The sequence below is a fragment of the Suricata suricatta genome, chromosome 10 (genome assembly GCF_006229205.1).
Source record: "Suricata suricatta isolate VVHF042 chromosome 10, meerkat_22Aug2017_6uvM2_HiC, whole genome shotgun sequence".
NCBI lineage: Eukaryota > Metazoa > Chordata > Mammalia > Carnivora > Herpestidae > Suricata > Suricata suricatta.
In genome coordinates this window covers 13,674,122-13,699,911 of record NC_043709.1, presented here as the reverse complement: position 1 = coordinate 13,699,911, position 25,790 = coordinate 13,674,122, and the positions used below count along the sequence as shown (strand labels likewise).

At 46.9% G+C, this 25,790-nt stretch overlaps 2 protein-coding genes and 1 long non-coding RNA gene across 3 annotated transcripts in view; 2 read left to right on the top strand and 1 right to left on the bottom strand.

Annotated features, from left to right (window-relative positions):
• Positions 1-25,790, bottom strand: part of SYN3 (synapsin III) — a 459,446-nt gene that overhangs the window by 236,841 nt on the left and 196,815 nt on the right. The window lies entirely within an intron of this gene.
• LOC115304513 lies at positions 572-2,293 on the top strand. Its single transcript, XR_003914470.1, has 2 exons — positions 572-645; positions 1,929-2,293. It is a non-coding gene; the product is annotated as an uncharacterized LOC115304513 (long non-coding RNA).
• The window catches only part of TIMP3 (TIMP metallopeptidase inhibitor 3), a 58,529-nt gene continuing 40,272 nt past the window's right edge, over positions 7,534-25,790 (top strand). The window contains exon 1 of the mRNA XM_029954719.1: positions 7,534-7,945. Coding sequence (XP_029810579.1) covers positions 7,825-7,945 — 121 coding nt within the window. The 5' untranslated portion in view covers positions 7,534-7,824. The remainder of the gene's footprint in view (positions 7,946-25,790) is intronic.

The window sequence follows — 25,790 nt, the reverse complement described above, 5'->3', positions numbered from 1 at the left end:
AACCCGGGAAGAAGGCTATCTGCCTACTGAGCTCTGAAGCCATAAACTCACATGCCACACAAGTGCTTGGCCATCTGTGGTAGCAAATCAACACAGAGTAAGGGGAGCATTCAAAACCTAGAGTCCAAATTAGTTGACCTGAAGGTAATCATTGGTGGTGACTGTAATCTAAAACACAGAAACAAAATGGATTCTAACATTCCCAGTGCAGAAAAAAGTCTGGGTGAAAGAAGAGAAGCGTGGCATGTTTGGAGCCGAGAAATGGGAAGACCGGAGTCCAAAGTTGGCAGTGTGTGACCAACATTGCCACCTTCTAGTGAGAGGGGCTCTTGCTAGTGGGTGTGAGTACAATTACTCCCTTAGAAAAGTCTTTGCTCAGTGAGGAATATTCTACAGCATTTCAGCTGAAAGACTCTACTTATGATGACCTCAGTCCCTGTGTTCTGACTCCATACACACCAAAGCAACATTTTGATGAGAAACTATGTCACAATTAAATATTTCATTGGAAGCAAAGACAATGGAATTGTGACTGGCTTGCTGCTCTCTTCTGAGTCACAGTATCCCTTGGATTGAACAAGTGTGGGAATTGAATCTAACTGACTTTCTGGATTTAAGAAGCTACATTTCAGGACCTCTGTAACGGTAAATTTGTAAAGGAAATATTCTGATCACCTCCCTTTTTGTTAACTTCCTATTCAGTGGTTAATTTACTCTTTCAATATTTGATAAGTGCTTATGATGTGCAGATTGCAGATTCTGTGCTAGGTTTTTGAGAGAAAGACATATTATCCAGTAGGGGCAACAGAGTGTGGGAAGCATTGGGTAGAATCTGGGAAAGGAATGAGGGAGGAGAGGCCAAGGAGAGGTGGTCAATTCTGTTGAGGAAGAGAGACTCAAGAAAATAGCCATGAGGTGGTGACTCTAGCTGAATCCTGAAAGATAAGAGAATCCTTACAGAAGAGATGGAGAAGGGTAGAGGAAAACATTGGTGGGAGGTGGATTCCAGGCAGAGTCTAGTGTGAATAAGCCTCAGAGACAAGGAAACTGAAATCTGGAACTTCATGCTGGGTTGGAAGATGGGAATGAGGGCATAGGTTTGGAGAGATAAGCTAGCAAGGTCTGCTGTTGCAATCACAGTGTGTTCCACAGGAATGACTCTCCACTCTGGCGCCCTGGGAAGATCCAGATCACAACAGAGGGCCTTGTATGTCTTTCTTGGGAGTTTAAGCCATGGAGACAAATAATCATTTTAAGCAAAGGACATCATGATTCCAGATTTATATTAGAAAAACCTTACATGAGCAGCAGGGCATAAGTTGCATTTGACAGAGAAAGACTAGAGAGGGTGACCAATTATGTGACTATTGAAGTTGTCAGGAAAGAACCTCCATGGGCCTGATCCAAGACTGAAATGGTGGGCATGGGGAGAGAGAGAGGGTAAGAGGAGATGTGTGGAGTGAGAATCCACAGGACTTGGGGAAAGGCAGTACCATTGGCAGGGATGGGTAACACTATAGCAGGGGAAAGAATGGAGTCTGAGGAGGTGATGGGGCCTCCAGGTGAAATTATCCGAGGGAGAAGCTGGAGATAGACTGAACTCAGAGGGATATCACAGCTTGCGGTCCCACTCCTGTGCACACAGCAGAGCGGCAGCTAGAACCAGGGGAGAGAGTTAGTCGGGAGAGTGTGGAGGCTAAAAGGGAAGGGAAGGCAGCCAGGGACAGAAAATTGGGAAACACGTATATTTTAGTGAGAAGAAGAGTCCAAAGGGTCTGCCAAGAAGACTGAGAAGGTGCAGTTAGAGAGGTGGAAATCGAAAACCCAGAGAGACTGGAGTCTCAGCAGCCAAGTTTGAAGAAGGATGTGGTCAATGGCATCAAATGCTCTTTGGATCGTCCCCATCACACAGGATGGGTCATTTTCAGTTCCAGCAGGTTCTGTTGAGAAGAGCTCAGTGCATTTCCAGAAACAGAATCTCCAGCTCTGTTGGACAGAAGACTGGTCATACGTCCGTCCGCCCCATTCCCACCCAAGCCACAAGAGCACCCAGCAGAGACATTCACATGCGTCTCTCTGTGAAGTTGCACATGCGACCTTCAAAGAAACCACAAAGGGGCTACTCATTTTTAAAGGAAAAACACATGAACTCCACTGGCATAAGGAAGACATTAAGACAGGGTTGAGAAGGAGAAGGTCTCCCTCCACTTAATATCACCTTTCACAGAAATAACTGACTGAGCGAGCACACAGTTGTTTCAAAAAAATAAAAAACAAAAAATAATTTTTAAAAGTAAGAGCTAGAATATTAACTCTATTTCCCAGCTCTCACCACCAGAAAACACGGGGCACAAAATGTCTCCCCAGCACACCCATGTTTTCTGGCTTTAAAATCCCTGGGAGTAGCTGGGGGTGGAAAGAAATGTGAAAAGCCCAGGATTCAGGTGAATGCAGCCAGAGACTCTTACTGAGGGGGTCTTCACTCCATGGCAGGACTAGTGGGGAGCTGGGGTAAGAGGCGCTCTGCAATTTTACTGCCATGAAATTGGCTCCAGATGGAAATGAGAAAAGGTGATTACTCCCTGCCGGTGCCAGACACAGAGAACCAGAAGTGCTCACCATCCCAGGTTCATGATTCCCAGTGCTGGGCAGCAACCCCACTGAGGGTCTGGCCAGGCAGGGCTCATGGTGATGGGTGGACCAGGGCTGTCTGTTGCTTGGAAAAGGCTATTTTGAATGTAATGACTTTCAGATGAGGTCTGTGGGTTTGGGGGAAGGCATTGTGGTTAGGGTCTAGAGGGGAAAGGGAAGGGAAGAAAAGAGGTGTTTCCCTATGAGGCAACACAAACGACACATGTCTTGTCAGCACCTTTTCCCGGTTTAATTTCCAGAGGCTAGCTTTGCCCTGAAAGAGTGGGATCGTGGCATTATCTGTTGTATTCCCAGATCCTCCTGATCTCTCCAAACCCATGATTCACAAGTATGTAGCTTCCTGAGAGCACATCTCCCTTGGGTTGACATGTGGCCAGCTCGGGGGTGGAGGAGCTGGGCAGCTGCAGACCCAGACGGGATGCTGACTGACAGCTTTGTGGCCATAGCAGACGGGAGGGGTTAGCTTCACCCACTCAAAGAGGGTGACTCCTGTGGAACTGCCTCTCCGGCCTTCTCAGTAAGACTGGCAGAAACCGTGGGCTTAGGGAATGTGTGTTCTCTGGCTTACAGCGCCCCCTAGCACTGGCCAGAGGGATAGGGCTCTGTGAGCTCTCCAAGGAGCTATCTACCTCCAAGGACATGCCTATCTGAATAGTGGGAAGGGGTTGGTGGGGCCAAGCATTTCAACTCATTCAACCAATACTTGCTGACTTCTTTGTTACTAACACTGTCTTCAAGGGGCTTCCTCTATCCTGGAAGGGAAACATATGGGTAAACAATCACATTGTGGTCAGCTAAGTGGTGTGAAAGGAAGGAGCACTGGGGGCTGTGCGGATACATGGCAGGTGATTAATGAAGACTGGGGAGACGGGATTACAGAAGGCTTTCTGGAGGAGGTGACATTTCAACTGCAAAAGTAGTTCAATGAATTTTGAAAATAAGGTATAGAGTCAATAAGACATATTTCCTGACCTTTTTATGCTTAACATCCAAGAGGTAAACACACAAACAAGTAATCTAAATGGGGCCCTATCAGAAACAAGAGCTTCAGTCTCTCCTATGACTTCACCATCACCATCTTTGTTTTCAGCCTGAGTCTTGAAGGAGAGAACAGAATAGGAACTCAATTAAGTGTTGATTGAGAGATTGATGGATGTACTTCAGTCTTGGGCACATTCGATTTGTCTCAAACCTGTTTAAATGGCAAGATCTATCTTCTCTTCCTTGTCCTTGAGAGTTTCCCAAGGGATCTTAGACTTTTTGAGCCAAGGGGGATCTTGGTTATAGCTTTCACCCAATAAACACAGAAATTGAGGTCTGGACAGGTGAGATGACTTCTCCAAACACACAACTGTTCTTCTACAGCAACATTTAGACTCAATCTCAGGTCTTTTGCTTATTTTTTCCCCACTCCAGTCTCTTTTTGTTCCCCAGAAATAAAGTTTCATGCATTTTTTTGCAGTATTATGTTTGGAATATTTTCAAAAATACTATTTTCAAGTTAGTCAATTCAAAATGCTATTTTGAAATTAATATTGAAAAATATGACTTCTAAATAATAATTTAGAAAAGGGAAAAATAAACACACAAGACATAAACCTCTGAGGAGAACAGAGCAGTATGCATTCTGATTGGCTCAGAGATGATTATTATCATAATAGAGAACCATTTAGCCAGTGCGGGGGGCAGATGGAATTCTCCACATGTTACACACCATGCAAAGAGTGTCTGAGACTCTGAAAGAAACTTATCTACTGATCTGAAATGCAGATTCAGGACCACGAGTGGCTGGAGTTTCAATGACTAGGGTGCAAGCATTAAGTCCTGTGCTGTGGCTTGGGGGAACTGAAGCCCAGCCAGGTAAGAAACCAGGCGGCTGCAACCCAACCCTGGATGTGCCACCAGCTGACTATGAGAGGTCGGGAAGCTTTTCGCCTGTCTGAACCTTGCCTTCCCCACCTATAAAATTAGGATGGATAGTCTCTTGGGTCCTTTTGTAGGACATCTAAATGTCTGTGAGGGACTCCTGGTAGATTCCAGCACCCTGTAACTTGATATGAAGGGGGTGGACGTGGGCTCACCTTCCCTAGAAAAGGTCCAGGAAAGGGGATATCAGGTAAGCTCGGTAAGTTTGAGGATAGGCCAGAGAGATTTTGAGACCTCTAAAGTTCTTCCAGGGCTTACAAAATCCATCATTGTTCTTAGCTGTCAAGAGAAAGCGGGTGAGCCGGTATGATCATTCTTAACCACCAGCCGCAGGTCTACTCCATCTAGCTTATAAAATACTCTTGAAAAAGTAATTCTTACATATTATTAGGTCTGTGGACACCATGACATCCAGATTGATGCTTGTGAGGTCTGCTTGCTGGCGGGGTTGACGCTGGCAATAAGGTACCTCTTCCTCAAGGTGAGGATGGAGATGAATTCTCACGGGTGGGCAGAGGGGAGTCCCCTTGAGCTAGATATTAGGGACAACTTCCCAACTGAAAGGGAAGCTGAATTCCAAAGAGGCTGTGTGAACCAGCTTAGGAGAGGGAACAAGAGGAAATAAACCAAAAGGCAATTTCATTACCTTTCAGCTGGAAAAACAATCAGATTATTCCTGCTTACATAATTAAGTAGTTGTCATAATCAAATGCTTCAGATGCTTCCTATAAGGAACCTACTGCTTGAAGTTCAACAAAAGTTACCTGCCCTGATACTCGTGTTCAAGGGAAGCCTTCCCTTGGAGAAAATATTAGCATTTTGGACAAAAGCGTAAAGTGACAAGAAAAAAGAGAAGAGAGGGCCTTTATCACATAAGATGCTTATCCAAAGTGGACTTGGTCTGGGAAGGCTTATAAAACCTTCCACATGACTGGCATCATGCAAGGTTAAGTAAAACTCTCAAATCCCACCAAGTATGCCCTCATTCAACCGAGATCCTTGGACCGGCCTCTGGAGTGTCCAGACTCAGTGGGCTCCTGGCCACACCCACACCCAAGTCTCCTGGGACCCTATTGTGTTCAGAGGGCTAATAAGCAGCGTGGCCAAATATCTCAGGTCTCAAAGTATTCTAGTGTGCTCGGGGCAAGCGATACAATTATATCCCATGAAACTGTGAGCCAAGTGCTGAGGTAAACATTGAAAGAGGGAAAGATCTATCTGGGCCAGGCTACAGCTAGAGTTGAGGTGGGAAGGGGCTGAAAAGTTGGGGAGGGGAAAATGTAGAAAACTTGATTCCTTCTTTATAGCTACAATTCTTAAGCAGGACGGGATGAAGGAGTTTAAAAATGTTCTTGGAAATACCATTTTCAATGAAATTTTCTGCTTCTGCCATCCTAGTATCACTTCTCTGAGGTGTAACAGAGTTTCTGAGAAAGAAGTTGAACTTGCATTTCTGAGGAGTATTCCCAATTCTTATTTTGTTCCAAATTTTCAGCATTTCTATCGCCAAAACAGTCAAGTGTCTTTCTAAACAGAATGAGTTAGGAGAGAAAGGGGGAGAGGACACACGGAAAGACAGAAGAGTCCAGCTGCAAAGGGCATCTGCGAGGTGACAGCTAATTACTGCTGATGTCCAGGGAAATAATGTCTTTCTTCCGGTGTAAACGAGCCAACTGAGTTCCTGGCTGGTTGCCAAGTCATGTCACCTTTCTGTGCCAGTTTCCTCCTCTGGAAACTGTGAATAATACTTTGTGTTTTTCCTATCTAAAAGAAATTTTCGTGAGATATGATGAGGTGTGGCATGGAAAATATAGGGCAGAATCAAGGTGTTACTCAATAATAAGGGCAGTTATAGTATCAGTTATTGGCAATTATCCATTACAGCTAGTAGTCTAGGACCCTGGATAGTTCTCCAGAATTCCGTGTTACCATAAGGTGGGATCAATTCACCCCCAAATTCTTTCTGAAGGATGGAACTTGTCTGGTCTCACTGGAGTTACCATTTTCTCCTGCCCTTCCTATTCACTGTTTTTCAAATAAACGCAGGGCCTTTGCACTTGCTATTCTCCCTGAATGGGGTTCCCTTCTTCCAGATTTCCACAGGAGTGCCTCCTGCTCCTTTCTCCTTGCTCACATCTCAGCTAGAATATCATCTCCTCAGAGAGACCTTCTCTTACCAGCACCTAGAAACCCGTGCCCTCCCCAGTGGTTTCTAACCCATTAGTAAGATTTGTTTCTTCATGGTACTATCACCATAGAACATTACCCACTGTATTCATGAATTCACTGATGCACTGCCTGCAACTTTCATGGAAGTGAGGAATTTGTTTTGCTCTCTCCAACATCCAGAACAGGGTTGGTGAATGCCTTCACAGTTCACTCTGGGTGAGCCTGGGGAAACAACAGTCATTATAGCTGCTCCAAAGGCAGATGGCTTCCTCCACATCCAGGAAAGTCGGGGGTGGGGGGTGGCTCTTTCCCCTTTGACCCTGCTCTCTCCAGAGAAGATGGAGAATTTGGCTTCTTCCTTAGAATTAACACCAGGCACAGTCAGGGTCTCCAAGGCCAGGACCGCCTCTGACCCGAGGATGGGTTGGTAGCAGTAGCTTGTGGCTTGGGTCAGAAGTGCTCAGAGAGAAGGGTGGGTGTGCGGGCAGGGTACCGGCGAGGTGGGACCCGTGTGTGCCACTCCGGGGGCTCTTCCGCGAAGCGTAGGTCCCGAGCGCGTTCCGGTTCACCCACCCACGTGCCCACAGCCGTATTATTCCCTATAAGGATCTGAACTGTCCGGGGGCGGCCCCGCCCCGTCGGCCCGCGCCCCCCGGCCCCGCCCCTTTCGGAGGGCCGATGAGGTAATGCGGCTCTGCTATTGGTCGGTGGGGGCGGGCCCCGAGTGCCCGAGAGGGGGTGCCCGGGGGACCCGCGCTATATCACTCGGCCGCCCTGCAGCGGCGCAGAGCGGGCAGCGGGCGGGTGCTCTGACGGCTTCTGCTCCTGCTCCTCCTGCTCCACCCCAGCTCCTGCTCCTTCGCCCGGAGAGACCGCCGGCCCGCAGAGTCGTGCGTCAGCTCCGAGGCAGCCTCGCTGCACCCCATCCCGTCTGGCTGGGCACTCCGAGGGCAGCGCGCCCCAGGCCAAAGTTGCCCCGCACGGCTGGGCAGGCGAGCTCGGGCTGCAGCGGCCCCTCCAGCGGCGCGCGCTTCAACTTTGGAGAGGCGAGCAGCAGCCTCAGCAGCGGCAGCGGCGATGACTCCCTGGCTCGGGCTAGTCGTGCTCCTGGGCAGCTGGAGCCTCGGGGAGTGGGGCGCCGAGGCGTGCACATGCTCGCCCAGCCACCCCCAGGACGCCTTCTGCAACTCTGACATCGGTAAGCGCTCAGGGGGTCCCCGCCAGAGCCCCCGCGGTGCCCGCTCTCGCGCTACAGCCGGGACCGGGGCACAGCTCCGGGTGGCAAGGCGAGCCCCGCTCCTTTTCTCTGCCTGAGCTTGGGGTGGGGTGGCAAAACCCAGTTTCTTCGGCCGGAGTATCTGGCACGGCTGAAGGGGCAGATGCCTTGCAGAGAAAACCCACGGAGGCTGAGTGAACCCCTTGCAGCCTTTGGTCTCCTGTTGGTCCTTTTGACATCTGGAAAATTGCCCTTTTCACTATAGCGAGAGGAAGGGCGGGGGGAGGAGTGGGAGAGGGTTCCTAAAACTTGGAATGCCAACCAACTGAAGTACTGGATGTTCAATAGTTTGAAAAAAAGTTGCCAGTCATGTGCACAAAGTTGCAGGAGAATCTTGAAGTTTTCTGAGTTTGCATTTTCCCCTGCACCCATGAAGTTCATTCCTTTCATTGAGACCCAAGGCAGCCTCCCACTTCCCAGGCAACTGCTAACCAAGCTTCTTGGACTGCCAAGTTTGAGTGGATTTAAGGGGGAAAATGAGAAGAAAGCTGTGGGGTTGACCCTTCCCCGGAGGAACTGTATTTGAGAGTGTTGATAGCAAGCAGGAGGTGGCGTGTGTGAGGGATCACTTATCACATAGCTGTGAGAATTCACAGGAAGGCTATTTTTTTCCCCTTGACTGTGTGTGGGGAGGGGGAGAATGAGCAGTGGAAAACAGATTTGTCACCCAAAGAACAAAGATGCCGAGGGTCACATCATGGTGACAAATCCAAACTGGACTTGGTGTCTTCTTGGTTAGAGACTCAGTAAGAAGTAGAACCAGTTTTCATCCAGGGCCTTTCGAGTGTCCTGGGAGAACTTGTTTGGGAGTGTTTCGGGACACTTGTGTTTGGATGGCCAGAGGTGGAGTAGCAGCTGGAAAACATCTCTCCTCTCCTTTCCAGCTCATAAAGCATGCAGGTCCCATGGCCCGTGCTGTGTGTGTGTGTGTGTGTGTGTGTGTGTGTGTGTACTTGAGCTGGGCTGGGGTGGGGCACAGTCTAGCCACCCTCTGCCTATGTCGATTCAGAGGTGAAGAATGGAGTGTGTGTGTTTTAAGTCATAAAGAAGAAGGAAAATTTTCCACTGGGTCCTGGGTGAGGGCCTCCACAAGTGTGCTGCAGGGGCGGAGGGGGAGGAGACAGGAGCCTGGCAGGGGAGGCCGCTAGAGTTGGGAGGGGCACTGCTGGTGGGCCCGGCTGAGCCTCGGAGAAGTCAGGGAGGTGGCTGTGGTGACCAGAAGGTCAGTCCAATTGGCAGGCATGGGTGTTTATGTGACCTGGGGTCGCCCTTGGTAGAGGCTTCCTGGGGCCCATGTTGTGCCCCCTCCCCTTCCTCCGGGGAATCTGGCTGGCCCCTCGGTTTGTGGACTGCCTGAAGGATTCTTTCGGGCTGCCTGGGACCTGGAAGGCTTTCTTCCTTCTCCTCTGACCACCCCCACCCAAATTCCACTTGGCCTGCCCCTCCTCCATCCTCAGCCCTTTGGTGACATTCCCACCTGAGTAGTGTTGGGAGCTGCTGCCACTGCTGCTGGTGCTGGCGGTGCCTTCCGGTTTTGCTTAGGGAGGAGTCCAGGAGGCTAACAGGTGGAGTCAGGGCGTCCTCTTCTGCTTGACAATGGCTTGTGTGTGTTCACTTGGGTTTTCTGATGTGCGGGAGAGGGGGACCTCATGCCTCCCCCTTGCCCTTGACTTTTGGGTTTTCACCCTGGAAGTTCACCAGAGAACAGTGGAAACAGCAGCAAGGAGACCCTGCTTTTAATGGCTGCACCGATGGACTCGGTTTATTGCTTAGATTTCCTGCTGTGGGTCTGGGCTGATGCAGAAAGTTTCTTGTGATTCTCTGGATATCTTCAAGAAATCTCCACCCTCCATAAACTGCCCAGAGGAAAAGCTAAGTTGCCAGGAAGTACCCAAATACCAGCACATTGTGGTAGCAAAAATCAAAAAGAAACAAAAAAAAATCTTCGATATGCTGGCACCAAGCCAGATCTTCCTGCCTGGCTTTGGTGCACTGCACTAGTGGTAGGGATGAGATAATGCTTTTAAAAATGGGAGGTGTGGATGTGGGCTGGGTGCTTTTGCCTCCACTGCCTTACACTACTCTGCTGGTGTCCAGTAGGTGGCTCCCAGTTTTTTCTCGCTTATAGCCTTCCTGGTTTCCAGTCTGGTCGAAGCTCTGTCTGTCCTCTCCGTGAAGGAAATGTGTACGAGCTCCCCGTTCTCCTTCACCTGTACGACTAATCAACACTGTGGCCCATTAAAGGTGTTCAAGCCAGACCACCAGCTTCCTCTTCCAGAACCTTCCTGGCTGTTTTCTCTTCGTGGCCGGGTGCCATGTTGCCGGGCAAAGGGCACCGCATGCCTGCCTTGGCCCTGTCTAAAGAGCCCCCTGTGGCCTTCCCTCTCTTTTCTCCTCATCCACAGGTGTCTCTTTTTGCCTTTCTCCCTCTAAACCCTGGGGACTGTCGCTGCTTTCTGGGTGGGGAGGAGTTAAAAGGTGTTTCTATGGCAACTCCAGGCCCTGCACCCTAGTGAAGTGTTTAGGAGAAGAATAAACTACATGCTGGCTTATAAAACATACTGTGGGGGAAAGAAAAGGACTTGGCAGCAGCCAGGATGTCTGTGGCCCCCTCCCCACCAGTCATTGCCCCTGAAACTCCTGACAAAACCTTGACTCTGGAGGAGGGAGAGGAGGGGGCTGGGAATGAAGAAGGCAGGCTTGGCTGGCTAGATCCTGCTCCAGCAGCTCGGTCCAGCTCAGGAAGGGATAGACAGTGCCAAGAGCCTTCTGAAAATTGGTGTGTGTGTGTGTGTGTGTGTGTGTGTGTGTGTGGTTTCTGCAGGAGGCGGGTAGTAGAAATTTGCTTCAGAATGCCAAGCCCTTCTCTCCAGCCTCCTTTGCAAAGAGGAATGGGGCTATGCCATAGAGTGTTGGGGGCTTGCCTCCTGAGCCTGTTGGGAATTCAAGAGTGAGGCTCAGCTTGGGGGCCCACTGCCAGCCCTGGAGGACAGTCTCTAGATATCTCCAAATTGTTTTGACAGGGACCATTGCCAGCAGATTCTTTCGGCATCAGATCTGAGGTTGTGGTTTTAGAAAAGAAGCCATTTTCAAAGAAGCCAGATCTTCTCTCTCTCTCTCTCTCTCTCTCTGTCAGACACACACACACACACACACACACACACACACACAATTACACTCCACACTGGGTTTTGTGACCTAAGGAAAATAAAAAGGTTCAGACTTCAGAGAGGAGCCAGTCACTTGGGGAGGGGACCCAGGCTTTCTGAATCTCGGGAACTCTAGCAAGAGGAGAGCTGCTCTACACAGGAGGGAAGGGACATCTCCCAGACTCCTACAGTACAAGCACTTCACAGATCCTGTGTCTTTCCTCCACCCAGCAACCTTATGAGTAGGTATCACACCCATCTTTTCAGATGGAAAACATCAAGTCTGGGAAAGGTTGTGCTTATCCAAGGTCACCCAGTCACTAAATGGTAAGGCTAATTCATTCTTAGTCATGCAGTTCTTCAAAACCTTTTCAACTTTCATTTACTCTTGATATTCTAAGGCAAATGACCTTTCCTTGGACTGAAATGGAATGAAGGGTTAACATTCGAAGCATGCTTTACTTATTAATTTGAGAAAGTTTTATTAAAAGTATATCATATGCTTTCACTCATGTGGAATTTAAGAAATAAAACAGATGAATATAGGGGAGGGGAAGGAAAAATAAGATAAAAACAGAGATGAAGGCAACCATGGACACTCTTAAAGACAGAGAACAAGCTGAGGGTTGCTGGAGGGGTGGCGGGTGGGGGGATGGGCTAGATGGGCAAGGGACATTAAGGAGGGCACCTGTTGTGAAGAGCACTAGGTGTCATATGTAAGTGATGAGTCATTGGGTTCTACTCCTGAGACCAGCACAACACTGTATGTTAACTAAATTAAATTTAAATAATTTTTAAAAGAGGGAGAAAAATTTTTTAAAAAGTATGAAGAGAGCCAAAATGACCTGAGGTTTTAAGTAAACATCATCTTCTAGGTGGAAGGAATTATTATTATTATTATTGTTGTTGATAATGATAATGTTATTGTTATTATTTTAGGGCATACATAGAGAAAAATAAAGAAAAATTTCTGATGTTCTTTGGCTTTGAAAGAGACCCTCAAAACCACCAAGTTAAAGTAAAGTAATGACTGAGTTTATCACTCCGAGACCCAGGGAGAGGTAAAGTTAATGGAGACCAGACATCTTGGGCTTTGAGACTCTTTCTCCTCTAGATGGGGGTGAGTTGGGGCTGCCCAGGGTGAGGGGTCCAGTCTATGCAGATGGCTGGTGTTGTGGAACGAACACCAGATACTGGGTCCTAGCTGGCTGGAGAAGCTGCCTCTCCCATGGTTCTGTGTCCCTTTCGCAGTCCCTGGATAGATAAGGCTAGAAAAGTGGCCACAGAGGCAGCCTGGGTGGAGGGACTTTTGTTTGTTTTGCAAGAACAGCAGGAACTATTCAGCTCCTCTGCTGAATGGCACATTCCAACAGGTTCATTAATTAAAGACAAAAACAACAACACAATTCTCCATTACATTTGGCTTTTACCATTCCAGCCAATATGGACAAGGAGGCCCCTTCTTCTAGCCTTTGTCATCGTCACCTCCTGGGTGGCCTTGAGAGGGAGCCTGGGGTGGTGGAAAGGCCGTGTGGTGGGCAGAGCTGGGCCTAAATCCTTCCTCTGGGGCTTGTTGGTGGTGTGCACTTAGGCATGTTATTGTACGTCTTTAAGCTCTGGTTTCCTCCTTTATAAAAGGGGAATAATAATTTGCAACACGTTGGCCCTTTAATTTTTTATACACTTAAAAAAAATCACATTATGTGAATACGTTCTACATCCATGTGTGTATGTATCTGTGTGTACATGTATATCCATCCATCCATTCATCCACCCATTGTCCATTCATCACCAGTCATCTATCCATATCTATCGATCGATTGTTCCATCTATCTATCTAAAATTAGATAAGGCTAATGTCCTTTTTGAGCACTTTCTCTAATTTTAGCTTCTGTGTATATTTTCCTCCCGATGCATTTACGTATGTAGGTACTCAAGGAAAATTTATAGTCATTTTTCCCTTAGACACATGAGCAGTGGAATACCATAAGTAGTGGAGTACTGCATATAGCACTCTGTTTGTGGTAAATGAACAATGTGCACTGGGTCTTGTTCTCAGTAAATATACATAGAGATCTACTTCATTCTATGTACGGTATTCCATGGGATTATAATTAATTATAATTAAAAAGCTAACAAGTATAGAGGGGTTACTGTATACTAGGCATACAGTTAACACGCATTAACTCATTTAATTCTCTTGATAATCCTGTGAGGCAGATATGCTACTCTGTCATCTCCATTTTACAGATGAGGAAACTGAGGCTTAGAAAAATTAGGTCACTTGTTCAAGATTATAGCAGTGCCTGTATTTAAACTCTAGCAGCCTGGCTCTAAAGTATAATCTACTACTATACTATATGCTAATTGCCTTATATTATATAATATGTCATACTATATGTTATATATTACTATATACTATTATATTACTATAATATATATCCCTGTAAGTATAGGATGTATTTATTTGGCCATTTACCTATTGACAGATGTCTAGGTTTCTAACAACTTTTTTTTTAATTTTTAAAAAATTATTTTGAGAGAATGAGAGAGAGCATGAGCGGAAAAGGGACAGAGAGAAAGGGAGACACAGAATCGGAGGCAGGCTCCAGGCTCTGAGCTGTCAGCACAAAGCACGATATGGGGCTTGAACTCATGAGCAGTGAGATCATGACCTGAGCTGAAAGTTGGATGCCTACCCGACTGAGCCATCCAGGCGTCCCTGTAACAACTTTTCATGATTACAAAGAGCGCAGCAATAATCAGTTGTCTCATCCTCTTGTTCACATGTGCAAATATTTCTTCATGGCAGATGTGCAACTGGAATTCTTGGGCATAGGTAGGTGCATTTGAAATTTTAGCAGCACCTGCCAGTTTGCCCTTCAGAGTGGCTTTGTTCACATGGTTCTTTTCGGACGTGCAACACAAAGGGACAGAAGAACTATTACAGTTTTATGCTGGAGAGACTGCATACCTCACTCAAGTGGGAACACAGTTTATCATTTCTAGTGATTTTCTGAGGTTTTTCTTTTTGCTTATCCTTTTGTCCCTCTGAAAGGGAGCAAAATTAAGGCCACTTGGACCAAGTTTATGGGAGCATTTTTATAGGGAGAGGGGGGCTTAAGTGACCTGAAAAGCCATGGCTCTTGACTTGTTGCAAGTTGGGAGTCATTCAGTTGAAGATGGTTTTATTTTTTGGTTTCACAGTAAGCAGGGGGCCTTTCATTACATTAAGTTGTTTGCTTTGGGGTTTGTCATGACCTCATGACATGTGGCTGTATGTTGAAGACACAAGTTGACTCAAAGATGTCCCCTCGTTGACTGGCCCTGGCCAGACAGTTGGTGACAGTGAGAGGACTCCTTCTCTTCTGTCTCCCTACTACCTTTGCTGTTGCATTTGGATGGCACTTGGCTGGGAATGGTGGGAGGCCATGGGGTGGAGATAGACTAGGGAGAGGGAAGTATGGTGGGTTCTAGTCAAGAAATATGTTGGGCGTCAGTATGGGGGCTCGAAGGGCTGATTTAAGAGAAAGTTTCACTCTCCTGCTTAAAACTCTTCATTGAACTCTTGGGATGAAGTGTTGTAAAATGGTTGTAAAGAGGGTCCAGTCTGACTCCTGCCTCCCTCTTCATCACCCTCTTCACCACTGGCCCTTCCAGCTCCTGCTGTTCAGGTTCTGTCTGGATCTTGGTCCATGATGTCCCCTCAGCTTTGAACACCTTCAATAATTTCCTGTTCTTGAGGTCTCATTTGGTCCCATTTCCCTGCCCACTCCCTGGCACTGCTGCAGAATAACACACCTTGCCCAAATTGTGAACATGCTGAAAACACCATCTTTAGTAAAAACCAGATTCTTCAAAGCTGCATGGGAAATTCCCAGAGTGAGTCATTGTTGGGCTGGGAGAGACCTAAGGGCTGTGCACCACCCAGAGGGACACCTCTAACACCTCTGAGAGGGGAAGGACCTACTGGGATGTCTGCACTACTTGATAAGTGCAGTCCCATCTTCTGGCCATAATCCTCCATCCTGCTCCCAGGGGGGGAAAAAAAAAGCTTGGAGATTTCTAAATGCCACTTTAGAAGAGGATCACCAAGAATGACAACTACCTTTCCCTGGGGGGTATGTATTATATTCCAGGCACGGTACCAAAATCCTTGCATGCATATCAGTCACCCTGTGAGGTGGACACCACCCACCCCAACTGCCTGGGGAACCATCTGAGGCTAGAGGCATGAAATTGCTTGTCGAAGATCACAACCTCTAAGAAATGGAGTCTATCCTAAAGTTGTGTTCTGAATCGGTATAAGCCAGGGCTAGGACTCCTTAGCCTTGGAGCCACCATTTTGCAATTTCCTCCACATTGTTTTTTTTGATTCCCTGCTGCCAGGGCTTCCCTCAGTATGCTTCTCTTTGATTTTCTTCCATAGCCAGCCTCACCAGTTCTGGCCTCCCCTGCTGCCCCCGATTACACTGCTGTGTGGTCCTAACAGAACCAAGCCTCAAGCACTATTTCTGATCCCTGTCCCAGTGCTCCTTCCACGGAACCAGCGATTCCCAGCCTTGTCAATGCCAAGGACTATTTTTATTAACTTTCCCTCAATGGATTCCATGTTTGGAAAAATTAGCCATCTCATTTTTGTGTGGATTATTTTTTCCATGAAAACCAGTTAAAAGATATTTATAATGGCTGATGCTAGCCAGTCATTTTTCTGACAATAATTAGCTAATACACCAACTAACTGCAGCCCAAAGGAAAGAAACATGGTGTCTTCTTAAGCCTGAGAAGCTCCGTTATTGAATGAATTATTGTATGATTTGGGTTGGCTTACTGAAGTGCTAAAAATATCTCATGGGCTGAAGCAGACCACTGTTCTTCACTCCCTGGAGCATGGTTCTGTAGTTTTACACCAGTTTACCATCCCTTCTCCACGGAAGGCCCACGCATTTACTCCCCTGGCCATCTTCCTGGGTTCCCACAGTGCTAAGAATGGGTGGGAAGAGCTGGCAGGTAACTGACACATCTTGGTTGAGTTGTATACCCTCTCAGAGGAGGAGACATGGGTTTAGGGATCTGTTTCCATGTTAATATCTGACAGGCTGGAGTAGACTGGTAGGTATTGATTCTAGCTAAAGGGACTCACTAAATAGTGTTTGACAGGAGGTCACAAGGTGTCCATCTCGGCCGTAGTGGAACTAAGAGGACTTTTTGCTCGGTGGCTAAAATATTAGTGCCTGGAGGAGGGAAGGGGGCCCAGGGAACCTCTCCTGATGCATTTATAACCATCTGTGAGCCCCAGATGGTTTGTCTGCCACAGAAGGAATGGTCCATGCGGCCCAACACCAGTTCTGATTTATGTGCATGTAAACTTTTTCACCTAACAGTGGCAATCACAGCACAGAGAGGAGAGACACTAAGTATTCCCAGGCCTGTGGCCACCTGGCTTTTGTGGGCGTGGGGAAGCGAAGGAAAGATGTAAGATTTGGCCTCAGAGAGCCCAAGGTAAAGTTCAGACAGTGGAAACACAGAGCCCTTGAATGACAGAGGATGGATGGGCAGCAGTGGGGGAGAATGTAGGGAGAGGAAATCCTGCACAGACCAAAGCCATTCTGGAACCAGAGACCTTAAATATTGCATGGCAATGAGCCCCTTCCCTCCTCCCTGCCTCCCATCTTGGATCCCTCTCTGAATAAGGGTGCTAGGCATCAGATAGCCCGGTTGCTTGCAGAGAAGGATGGCTTCATTCAGAAATTCAGGGCTTCTGCAATCCCCCAGATTAAGGCATGGGAAGGTGAGCCTGGCAACCTGAGTCACACTTCATGAGGACATGGTTTTGTGACTTGAAGGATCACCAGTGTTTGGCTGAAGTGCTTGTGGTTCAGGAGTTAAGAGGGATTCCCTTTTGACCTATACTTGATCACCATGAATAGACTAAGATTTGGAAACATAGTAGCTCTTGTGAGCTCCAACATTCCTGAGCTTGAGTAAATTTTCTGGCCTCAGTTTCCTCATGAGGGGGAATAACGGTACCCCACTAGGTTGGTAAATAAGTGAAATAATTCAAGGAGAATGTTTAGCACAGTATCCACCACACATTAAAAACTCAATAAATATTGGCTTTTAGTTGTAGTGTTGTTATGTTATATGGCAGAATGCATATCCTCACTTATTTTTGGTGAGGAAACTGGGGCTCTGAGAGATGTGATTTTTTTGGGGGTCACATATAGAGAGCTTCAAAACCATGGTTATTTGGCCCCCCTCCCTCAGTCTGATGCTTTCCCACTTAACTGACTCCCACAAAACAGAGAAACAACCAAGTTCCCTACTTTAGAGTCTTCAGTCCACTTGATCTTATTTGATGATCACAACATCCCACCCAGGAAAGCAGGATGGTGAGGGTCATTGTTCCCATTAAACAGATGTGGATAGTGAGAACCGGTGAGGTCCCAGAACCTGTCCACACCACCCACATGTGGAATTGGGAGGTCAAGTCCTATGCTCCTGGACTCTGACAGACATGGGTAGAAGATGCTGAGGTGGCCAATGGGAGGGCCTGGGAGGTTCAGTGACACTGAACTTGGATATAGAGTCCATATCCCATGTCGCCATCTGCCCATGGGGCTGATGGGAGATGTGCAGTGCACAGGAGTGAGCACTGGAATCAGGACACCTGAGTTCTAGATCTGGGTCACCACTTGATTTTGGAAACACCTTGGTGATGTCACCATCTCTGGATTTCAGGCTTCTATCTGTAAAATGTCAGGATTGGCTCTCTGTGGTATGTATGCACCTTTTTCACAAATACTTCTAGTAATAGTATTTTCCTGAATGCTTACTATGTGTCAAGTTCCCTTTGAGGGGACTTGCTGGTCTAGCTGAATAATTGAGTACCTATATCCATCAACAACACCTTTCAGGAGGTAACTTCTTTAGAAATATGGTCTATTAAGATAAGAGCCAGGATCTCTGTGGTTGTAAAAGTGGATGAGGGATGCAACTGAACAAAACCGCTAATGAGCTGACATGCTTTATTGGATGACATATTTGACCATCAAACTTCCTGTTGGAGAAGAGTTGATGTACCAAACGGATAGTAACCTTGCAGACCTAGTCGGTGGCTGGAATTTAAAATTAAGGTCACTTTGGTGCCTGTCATTGATGGCTGGAAAGCTTGGTAAAAATTCTTTTGATCCCTGCTAACACTACCACTGTAGCTGACAGAAAAGAGGCGGGATTTAGACTCAATATTCATCAAAATAAGGTCTTCCTGATTCATAGACTGCCTGAGCTCCAGGAAATGTGACTATTTGCTCAGCTCAAACCTCTGTAGTTGAGAAGACATTTCTTGTTAAAGCCTGTCTGAGATGAAGACCTGAGATTCAAATGTGTGTGATCTGATGGAACTTGGTTTACATGAATGACAAGGGGGTTTAGAAGACTCAGATCAAGGGGTGCCTGGGTGGCTCAGTCAGTTAAGGCCCAACTTTGGCTCAGGTCCTGATCTCACAGTTCACGGGTTCAAGCCCTGCATCAGGCTCTCTGCTGCCAGCACAGTGCCCACTAAGGATCTTCTGTCTCCCTCTCTCTACTCTTCCCCCTTTCACACACGCTCTCTCTCACATAAATAATAAACATTAAAAAAAAAGATAAAACCCAGATCAAACATGTGCCCTATTGGGCAATCATAACCTACTCCCCTCCCCAACAACAGGACAGAGACCCCAAGTTCCCGTGACTGTAGCTTCTTGCTACAAATGTTTCCCAGAAATACTGAGAGATGCAAGAGAACCCCAACATCTACATTTTTCTTGGGGTACATCTCTGAGCAAATGAGTACAATGCCAAAAGCCTGCACCTGAAACAGGCAAGTGTAGGTGGGAGTTCCAGTCTGTCTCTTCATTCTCTCTTGGTCTGGGTCTTCCTACCACTCATCTAGGTCAGATCACAAACCCTACTGCCTTAAGAGACCTATCACAGAAACTTGATGTCTGCCTAGGAAACATATGGAAACACTCCTCGTTTGTACCAAAAACAATATACATGGGGTTACCTGGTTTCTTGTTTTTCCACTTTGGTACTCAAAATATTTCTTTATTATAAGACACACAGCAAAACGATGGGCAAATACGATGTTAAGTGGTGGTTCATCTTTGGTACTGGAGTCAGGGAGGCAAGAGAGCATGGTGGCAACTGTGGTGAGCTGAAGTGTCCATGTGGCTTCTCTAGGGGACAGCAAGTACTCAGCTCCAGTCTCTCAAGAGAATGTGAGCCTAGCATTACCAGACTGCCAGTCTTAGGAGAGAAGCTAGATACCCAAAATTTTAATGTGAAATCTTCTGATTTTTGAATATGGAACAATTAAAGAGAAACACACAAATATGTGTGAGCCAAAAAAAAAAAAAAGAAACAAAAACCAAAACAACAACAACAACAACAAAAACATGTCCTTGGACCGGATTCAGTCCTTTGAGTTACAGGCTAGTGACACTGAGTCTAGATGATCTGAACTGTATGATCCCTAGGTGAATAAGACCAACAGCTTTTTTTCAGGCAAAATGATATACCTTGTTCTCTTGTTTTACAGGGAATACTGTTTATATATTTGTTATCACACTTTCCACAGCTGCTGAGGAGGTTCAAAGTACAAGTTTGGAGCTGGACTGCCTAGTTCAAATCTTGGCTCCATTAATTGCTAATGGTGTATCAATCATTCTAAGCCTCATTCATCTTAGCTGTCAAATGGGCTACACCGTAACAGGACTCTTAACCTCATAGGTTGTGGGAGAATTCATTGAGATAATGGGAGTCACAGGCTTGGCTCACTGCCTGGCATGTAGTGAGGCTTTGATAAATGTCATCCATCATATTATGACTACTTGGTGCTTCCCTCCTAGATGGTGAGCCAGCTGGAGTATGGAGAGTTATTATGTCTTACCAGCTCATTGCCTGATGCGTAGTAGGCATGAGATAAAAGTATCTTGAATGAATGAGAACATCTGAGAAAGATATCATTTCAGCCTCCCCAGGCAATAGTGCACTCAGCTCTGTGGGTGTATCACAGAGAGAGAGAGAGAGAGAGAGAGAGAGAGAGAGAGAGACCAGAGAAATCAGGTTTCACATGTTAAGCACTGACTGGCTCCATAAGGAAAAGCTGTCCTAAGCTGCTAAGCATGCTCAACAGTGGTGACTGTCTTGGAAAATGAAACCAAAGCCGTCACCCATCCTTTTCCAGCAGAGAAGACAAGAGATGGCTTGGGCAGCCAGAGTCCAGATGTCAAACCTCAGGTGCTCATGAGTCTGCTAACATGCTGAGATGCTTTGGAGGCTTGGCAGATTCTATTTATTCGGGGCCCCTTTAAATGAGGAGATTCCTGGAGGCTCTTAAAATTTAATGCCCCACCTGGATAGTCAACATCTGTGTTTTATTTTGTTTCAAAAAAGTTAACCCCAAATAGTTCAAATTCCTTCTGTGTCCCTTGGAGAAGAATTTCTTACTGGGAGACTCACAAGCAGGGAGAGAGAGTGGCTAAGGCTAGACTAGCACCAACCAGAAGAAATAATACTGAGAGCCACAAACACACGCCATGTATGTAATCTTAAATTTTCTCATTAAAAAGCCACTTTAAAAAGGAAAAAAATAGGTGAAATTAATTTTAATGCCATCTTAACCCAATATACTGAAAATATTATCATTTCAACATGTAGTCAATTAAAGTATTAGTAAGGTTTTAAAATCTTTAAGTCTTTGAGATTTGGTATGTATCTTACACTCATAGCTCATCTAAGTTCGGCCTAGTCACATCTCGGCTACCCGTGGTTAATGGCCACCGCATTAATAGCACGGCGCAGGTCCAGATAATATGTGCAAAGACAAGGCATCTTTTTTCTCCTTCAGGTTGCTGAATGAGCTGTGCGCAGAAATGTGGGGAAACTGAGGGTGGACTGGGACAATTAAGGCTCTGAGGCTACTGACTCTGCTTTGCTGCAAGTGACTTTCAGGCCACCTGGGTCCCAGTTGAGGGGCCCCTATGCTCTGATATTGGAGAAGTCATGTGATTTAGTGCTCTCACTCGTCAAAACAGGAAACTGAGGTTCAGAGAGGTGAAGTAGTTTGGCCTAAGAGAGCTGGAAATGCAATAAAAATAATAGTATTTGATAATACCTAATATTTACCGAATCACTTTTATATCATGTGAGCTTTTTCATGCCTTATCTCCTTAAACTCTCATAACCACCCAATGAGAAGGCACTCTTATTTCTATTTTGTAGATGAAGAGATCTGGGCTCAGAGGAATTAAATATTAAAGCAGCTAATATTTACTGACAGCTATTCTAAGAACTTCATATGCATATACATTAACTCTATTATTTACTATAAACCTACACATTAGGAATTATCATCATCATGGTCACCATCATCCCACGTTACAAATGGGGAAAGAAGACTGAGAGAGGCTACATAACTTGCCTAAAACACAGCGAGTACCTGATGGAGCCAGGATTTGAGCCCAGGTTGCTAGACTCCAGAGTCCAAGCTCTTAATTACAAATTACGCCCAAAGTACGCCAGCTGTGCAATGGCAACGCTGACATTTGAGCAGATAGAATTGTTCCCTGGTCGTCTTCCTTCATCATCCTGCTTTACTGCCTGCATCATACTCCTCTTGATTTCTGGCACTTTCTACCTCACTGTGCCAGTGAGAACCAGAACAGGGAGGCTCTGGACTCCAGCACTGATTGAGGGTCCAGCCAAAGCAGGCACATCTTTCCTCCGGCTTGGCTGATTCCCAGGCTGTCCGAGCCCCCGAAGGCCAAATTCCTGGCCCAGTGCATGAGGGTGGGAAGAACACTTGTCCATTCTGCCTTCCCAGTTGGGCGAGGTCAGCGTACCAGGTTGGAAAGTGGTATGCATCTAATTGCAGGGGGGGGCAGGCAGAGAGGATTAGCGCTCTTTAAATAGACACCAGAAAACTAAGAATAGCCTTGCTGCCTGGAAATTGATGGGTATTCCTGACCACAGGCCATCCCACCTAGTAGGTGCTCAATAAATGCGGGTAAACTACAGGAATAAACAAATACTGAAAAAGGGTCATTGGACTAGGGGGCCCTTAGCCAGTGAGACTGTACTCTCTATATAAAAAAAGGTTCAGACTTAGGTTATTTGGGTCTCCCTGCAGGCTGGAGGCCTGTGTTACTTTTCCTTGTCTACTTTTGCTGTCTTGAGGCCAATGTCTTTTATTTTGGGCCAGGAGAAAAACAGGCAATTAGAATGTCAGAAAAAGACAAATTCAATTTGCTTGTTGCCTGCTGTCCCACCAGGTGAGAAAGATGGGAATTCCTTCCTTTTGTTCTATGATCCTGACTTTGGTGTTCCCTAGAACACTTTGCAGATTCCAGTTCCTTGGAGCCTTAAGGCACAAACCTCCAAATTTGTCATCAGACTTTTATCCATTCTCTGATACTGAGTTCCTAGGTCTTTTCTGAAGGCTAGCTACCTCTTTGGCTCAGAAGAATTGAGGTTGCCTTCCTGGCAGAAATTTAGCACTGCCACAAATTTATCAGATGAGCTGTGAGGTTAGGGGCAAGGAAGGTTTCCATGTACTGTGGAAAAGTCTAAAGCAGTGTTTCCCAGGGTGTGATCTTCACAACACCAGTCTTAAGAGATGTTCTTTCAGCCAACACATTTAGGAAAGCTGTTTACTGTATCTCCCTTTTGGAGATGCACAATGACCATTAGCATAGTAAAGGCTCTGTGAAGTCCTGCTTCCAGGTAACCTGTTTAAGTTCTGTTTCGTCCAGTGTTTCCCTGATCAAGGAACCACGTTTTCCCAGAAACATCTCTAAGTCCCACTGGTGAGACACTGCCCAGGTGAGGATTCTGAAAACTACTTTTGCCCACTTGCCTGTGCTGTGATTGCTGAGAAGGGAAGTCTCAAGGAAATCTGGAGACAGTCTCAAGATGATCTGCATTGCACAGGGAAGTGGTTCATGTGCGGATGCCAAACAGAATGGCCGCATCATGAGTGGGCACTTTATAGGGAATGGAAGAAGGAGGAAGGGAGGAGTGACCTTCAAGGCCAAGCACTGGACAGATTTAAGGATCGATCTGCCCATGACTTGTGTTATAATCTTACTTGGCTCAGTTCTGGGCACACAACAGATTTTTAAATCCTGGTATCTTGTTTATACCATTAGGGGTTTTATGGAAGGTAACTGTAGCTGGTGTGAATGTGAGGTATTTATGACTTGAAAGTCCAGGCGAGAAGTATTGTGGAGAGAAGGTAATGGGCAGCTAAGGAGCTGTACTGTGTGTCCCTACCCTTGGATTCCCACTGGTCTTAGCCTGAGTTCTCACTTCCCTAGTCTATGCTTCTCTTAGAGGGGCATTTTAATTTTTTTAATGTTTATTCATTTTTGAGAGACAGAGTGTGAGTGGAGGAGGGGCAGAGAGAGAGGGAGACACAGAATACGAAATGGGCTCCAGGCTCTGAGCTGTAAGCACAGAGCCGGACTTGAGGCCTAACCCATGAACCGCGAGATCATGACCTGAGCCGAAGTCGGACACTTAACCAACTGAATTACCCAGGTGCCCATCTTAAATGGGCATTTTATTTTAATCAGTTTATGGATGCAAGCATCTCTGAGAATCGGTTTAGGGATATATATACAAATTTCTAGAGTTTGACACCTTCCTGAAGGCCATTTATAATCCTCTCCCTTCCACCCAATTCAGAACACTTGTCTTAGAGAATCACTGAGTTGGTGATGATGTGTTAAACCAAAGTAAGAAACAAAACAAAACAAGAATAAACGAACTTAATTCAAAATCGTCTGAAAGTTAGTGGCCCTGCAAACTCAACAGTCGCTTGGAATGTTCTGGTGCGTGAACTGAGTGTTGAATATCGCGCCTCAGTCCGCACCGGATCAGAGGGCCCCACCTGGGATTCCATCTCCCAGTGCATGGCTCTGGGCTAAGCAGGTATGGACACTCCTGGCCTATGCAGCACATCGAGTATGTTCACATTTCACCACAAGAGTCTTGGCTAGGGGTCCTGAGGGCCAGCATGAGGATATAGAAAAAGGGGTTGGTGCCCCCAAGGGATAGCCAGGCCTGGCTCTCCTCCCTCTGGCTGTGTGATTTTGGGTGAGTCACCTCCACTTTGAAGCCCCTCGATGCAGTTAATGATAAGTCTTGGTTCCTAAGCCTTCGCCATTTATTCAGGCTCTAGCTTTCAAGGTATTTAAACATGAGAGGGAAGGAAAGGGAGCAGGGTGCGGCTGAAGGAGGTGAAAGGCTAGGTGTTTGCCTACCCCACCCCCAGGGCTGGGCTTCCTGCCTGCCCCCCCTCCCCCAGCTCCTGCATCTTTAATTCTACTTGGAAAAGCCCATGTGACTGTGGCCAGACTGACAAGAAGCCTCAGGAGGAAGCCACTTCACCTGGGCCTGGAGAAAGGGAAGTGGATGGCCAGAGAGCAGCAGGTAGGGCCAGGAGGGGTGTGGGGAAGAATCCCTGTCATGTGGCCCTGACGCCACAGGCCAGGCGGGGGGAGAGGATCCAAGCCAGCGGGGTCACTTGGCCCCTGCCACTCCTCCTTGCCCCCTCCTTCATAATTTCCTATTTCCTGCCTCCTTCTCCTCTGACACAGTTATAAATAACCTCCAAGGCTGGCCTCTGGGTTTAAGCATAGGTGCGCCAGAGGAAAGTGGAGGGGAAAAAGGTGGAGCTGGGTCCTGCCACTTAGCCAGAGGGTCACAAGGTTTCAGGTTGCTCAGGGGAATTTTGTTTTCTTGTTTTTTCCACTTGGGAGTGAGGTAGTGAAAGAGGAAATAATCTGTGTTGGCTTGAGGAGGCTTGACCTCCATTGGGCTGGTGCTGGGTTACGCCTGCAAGAAGCTGTCTCTCTGCCGGCTGTAGATCCTGGGGCCACAGGGCTTGGAGAGGCTTAGAGAGAAGGCATCTCAGGATACTCAGAGGGCTGGGTGCCATGTTGGCAGGACCTGTGGCCTCCTTCCCAAGCCCAGCCTGGCCCCATGTGGGAGGCCAAACACGCAGAAACCTGTGTCCCAATTTCTACTTTCTTCCTTGTCATTCACTGTGAACACCAAGCACAGGGCCTCTGTCATCATCATCTCCCAATCTGCTACCTCCCACCCTGCTGGGCACATGGTTTCCCTGACTGTGTAAAGGTCCCATGAATAGCTTTGCTCTGGGCACATCCGTTCCTTGAGCAAAGGTTTATTGGGTATCTACTATGTTCCAGGCACTGGGAGAGGTACTGAGGTCACATAGGTGAATAGGCCATGCTCCACCCCAAAGCTGCAGCTCAGCCTATTTCCTCTTTGCTATGGCTCTGTCCTCCCTTCTCCACAGCTCCAGGTTGGACAACTGAAGACACGAGAATGCCTGCTCAAGGGCCTCCATTTCCCAGCACATCTTTTGTTTTTAAAGGTTCAGAAAACAAACAAAAAAGGGGATTCTGGAGCAGCCAATGTATCAACTCTCTTGTAGCCCACTCATTGCCCAACTTTCTTTACCCACAGACCTGTGGAGAGTTCTTGCAACCACGATGCAGTGGTTTTCTGTGGTACCCATCTGACCATGTGGCTTCCTTGGAAAC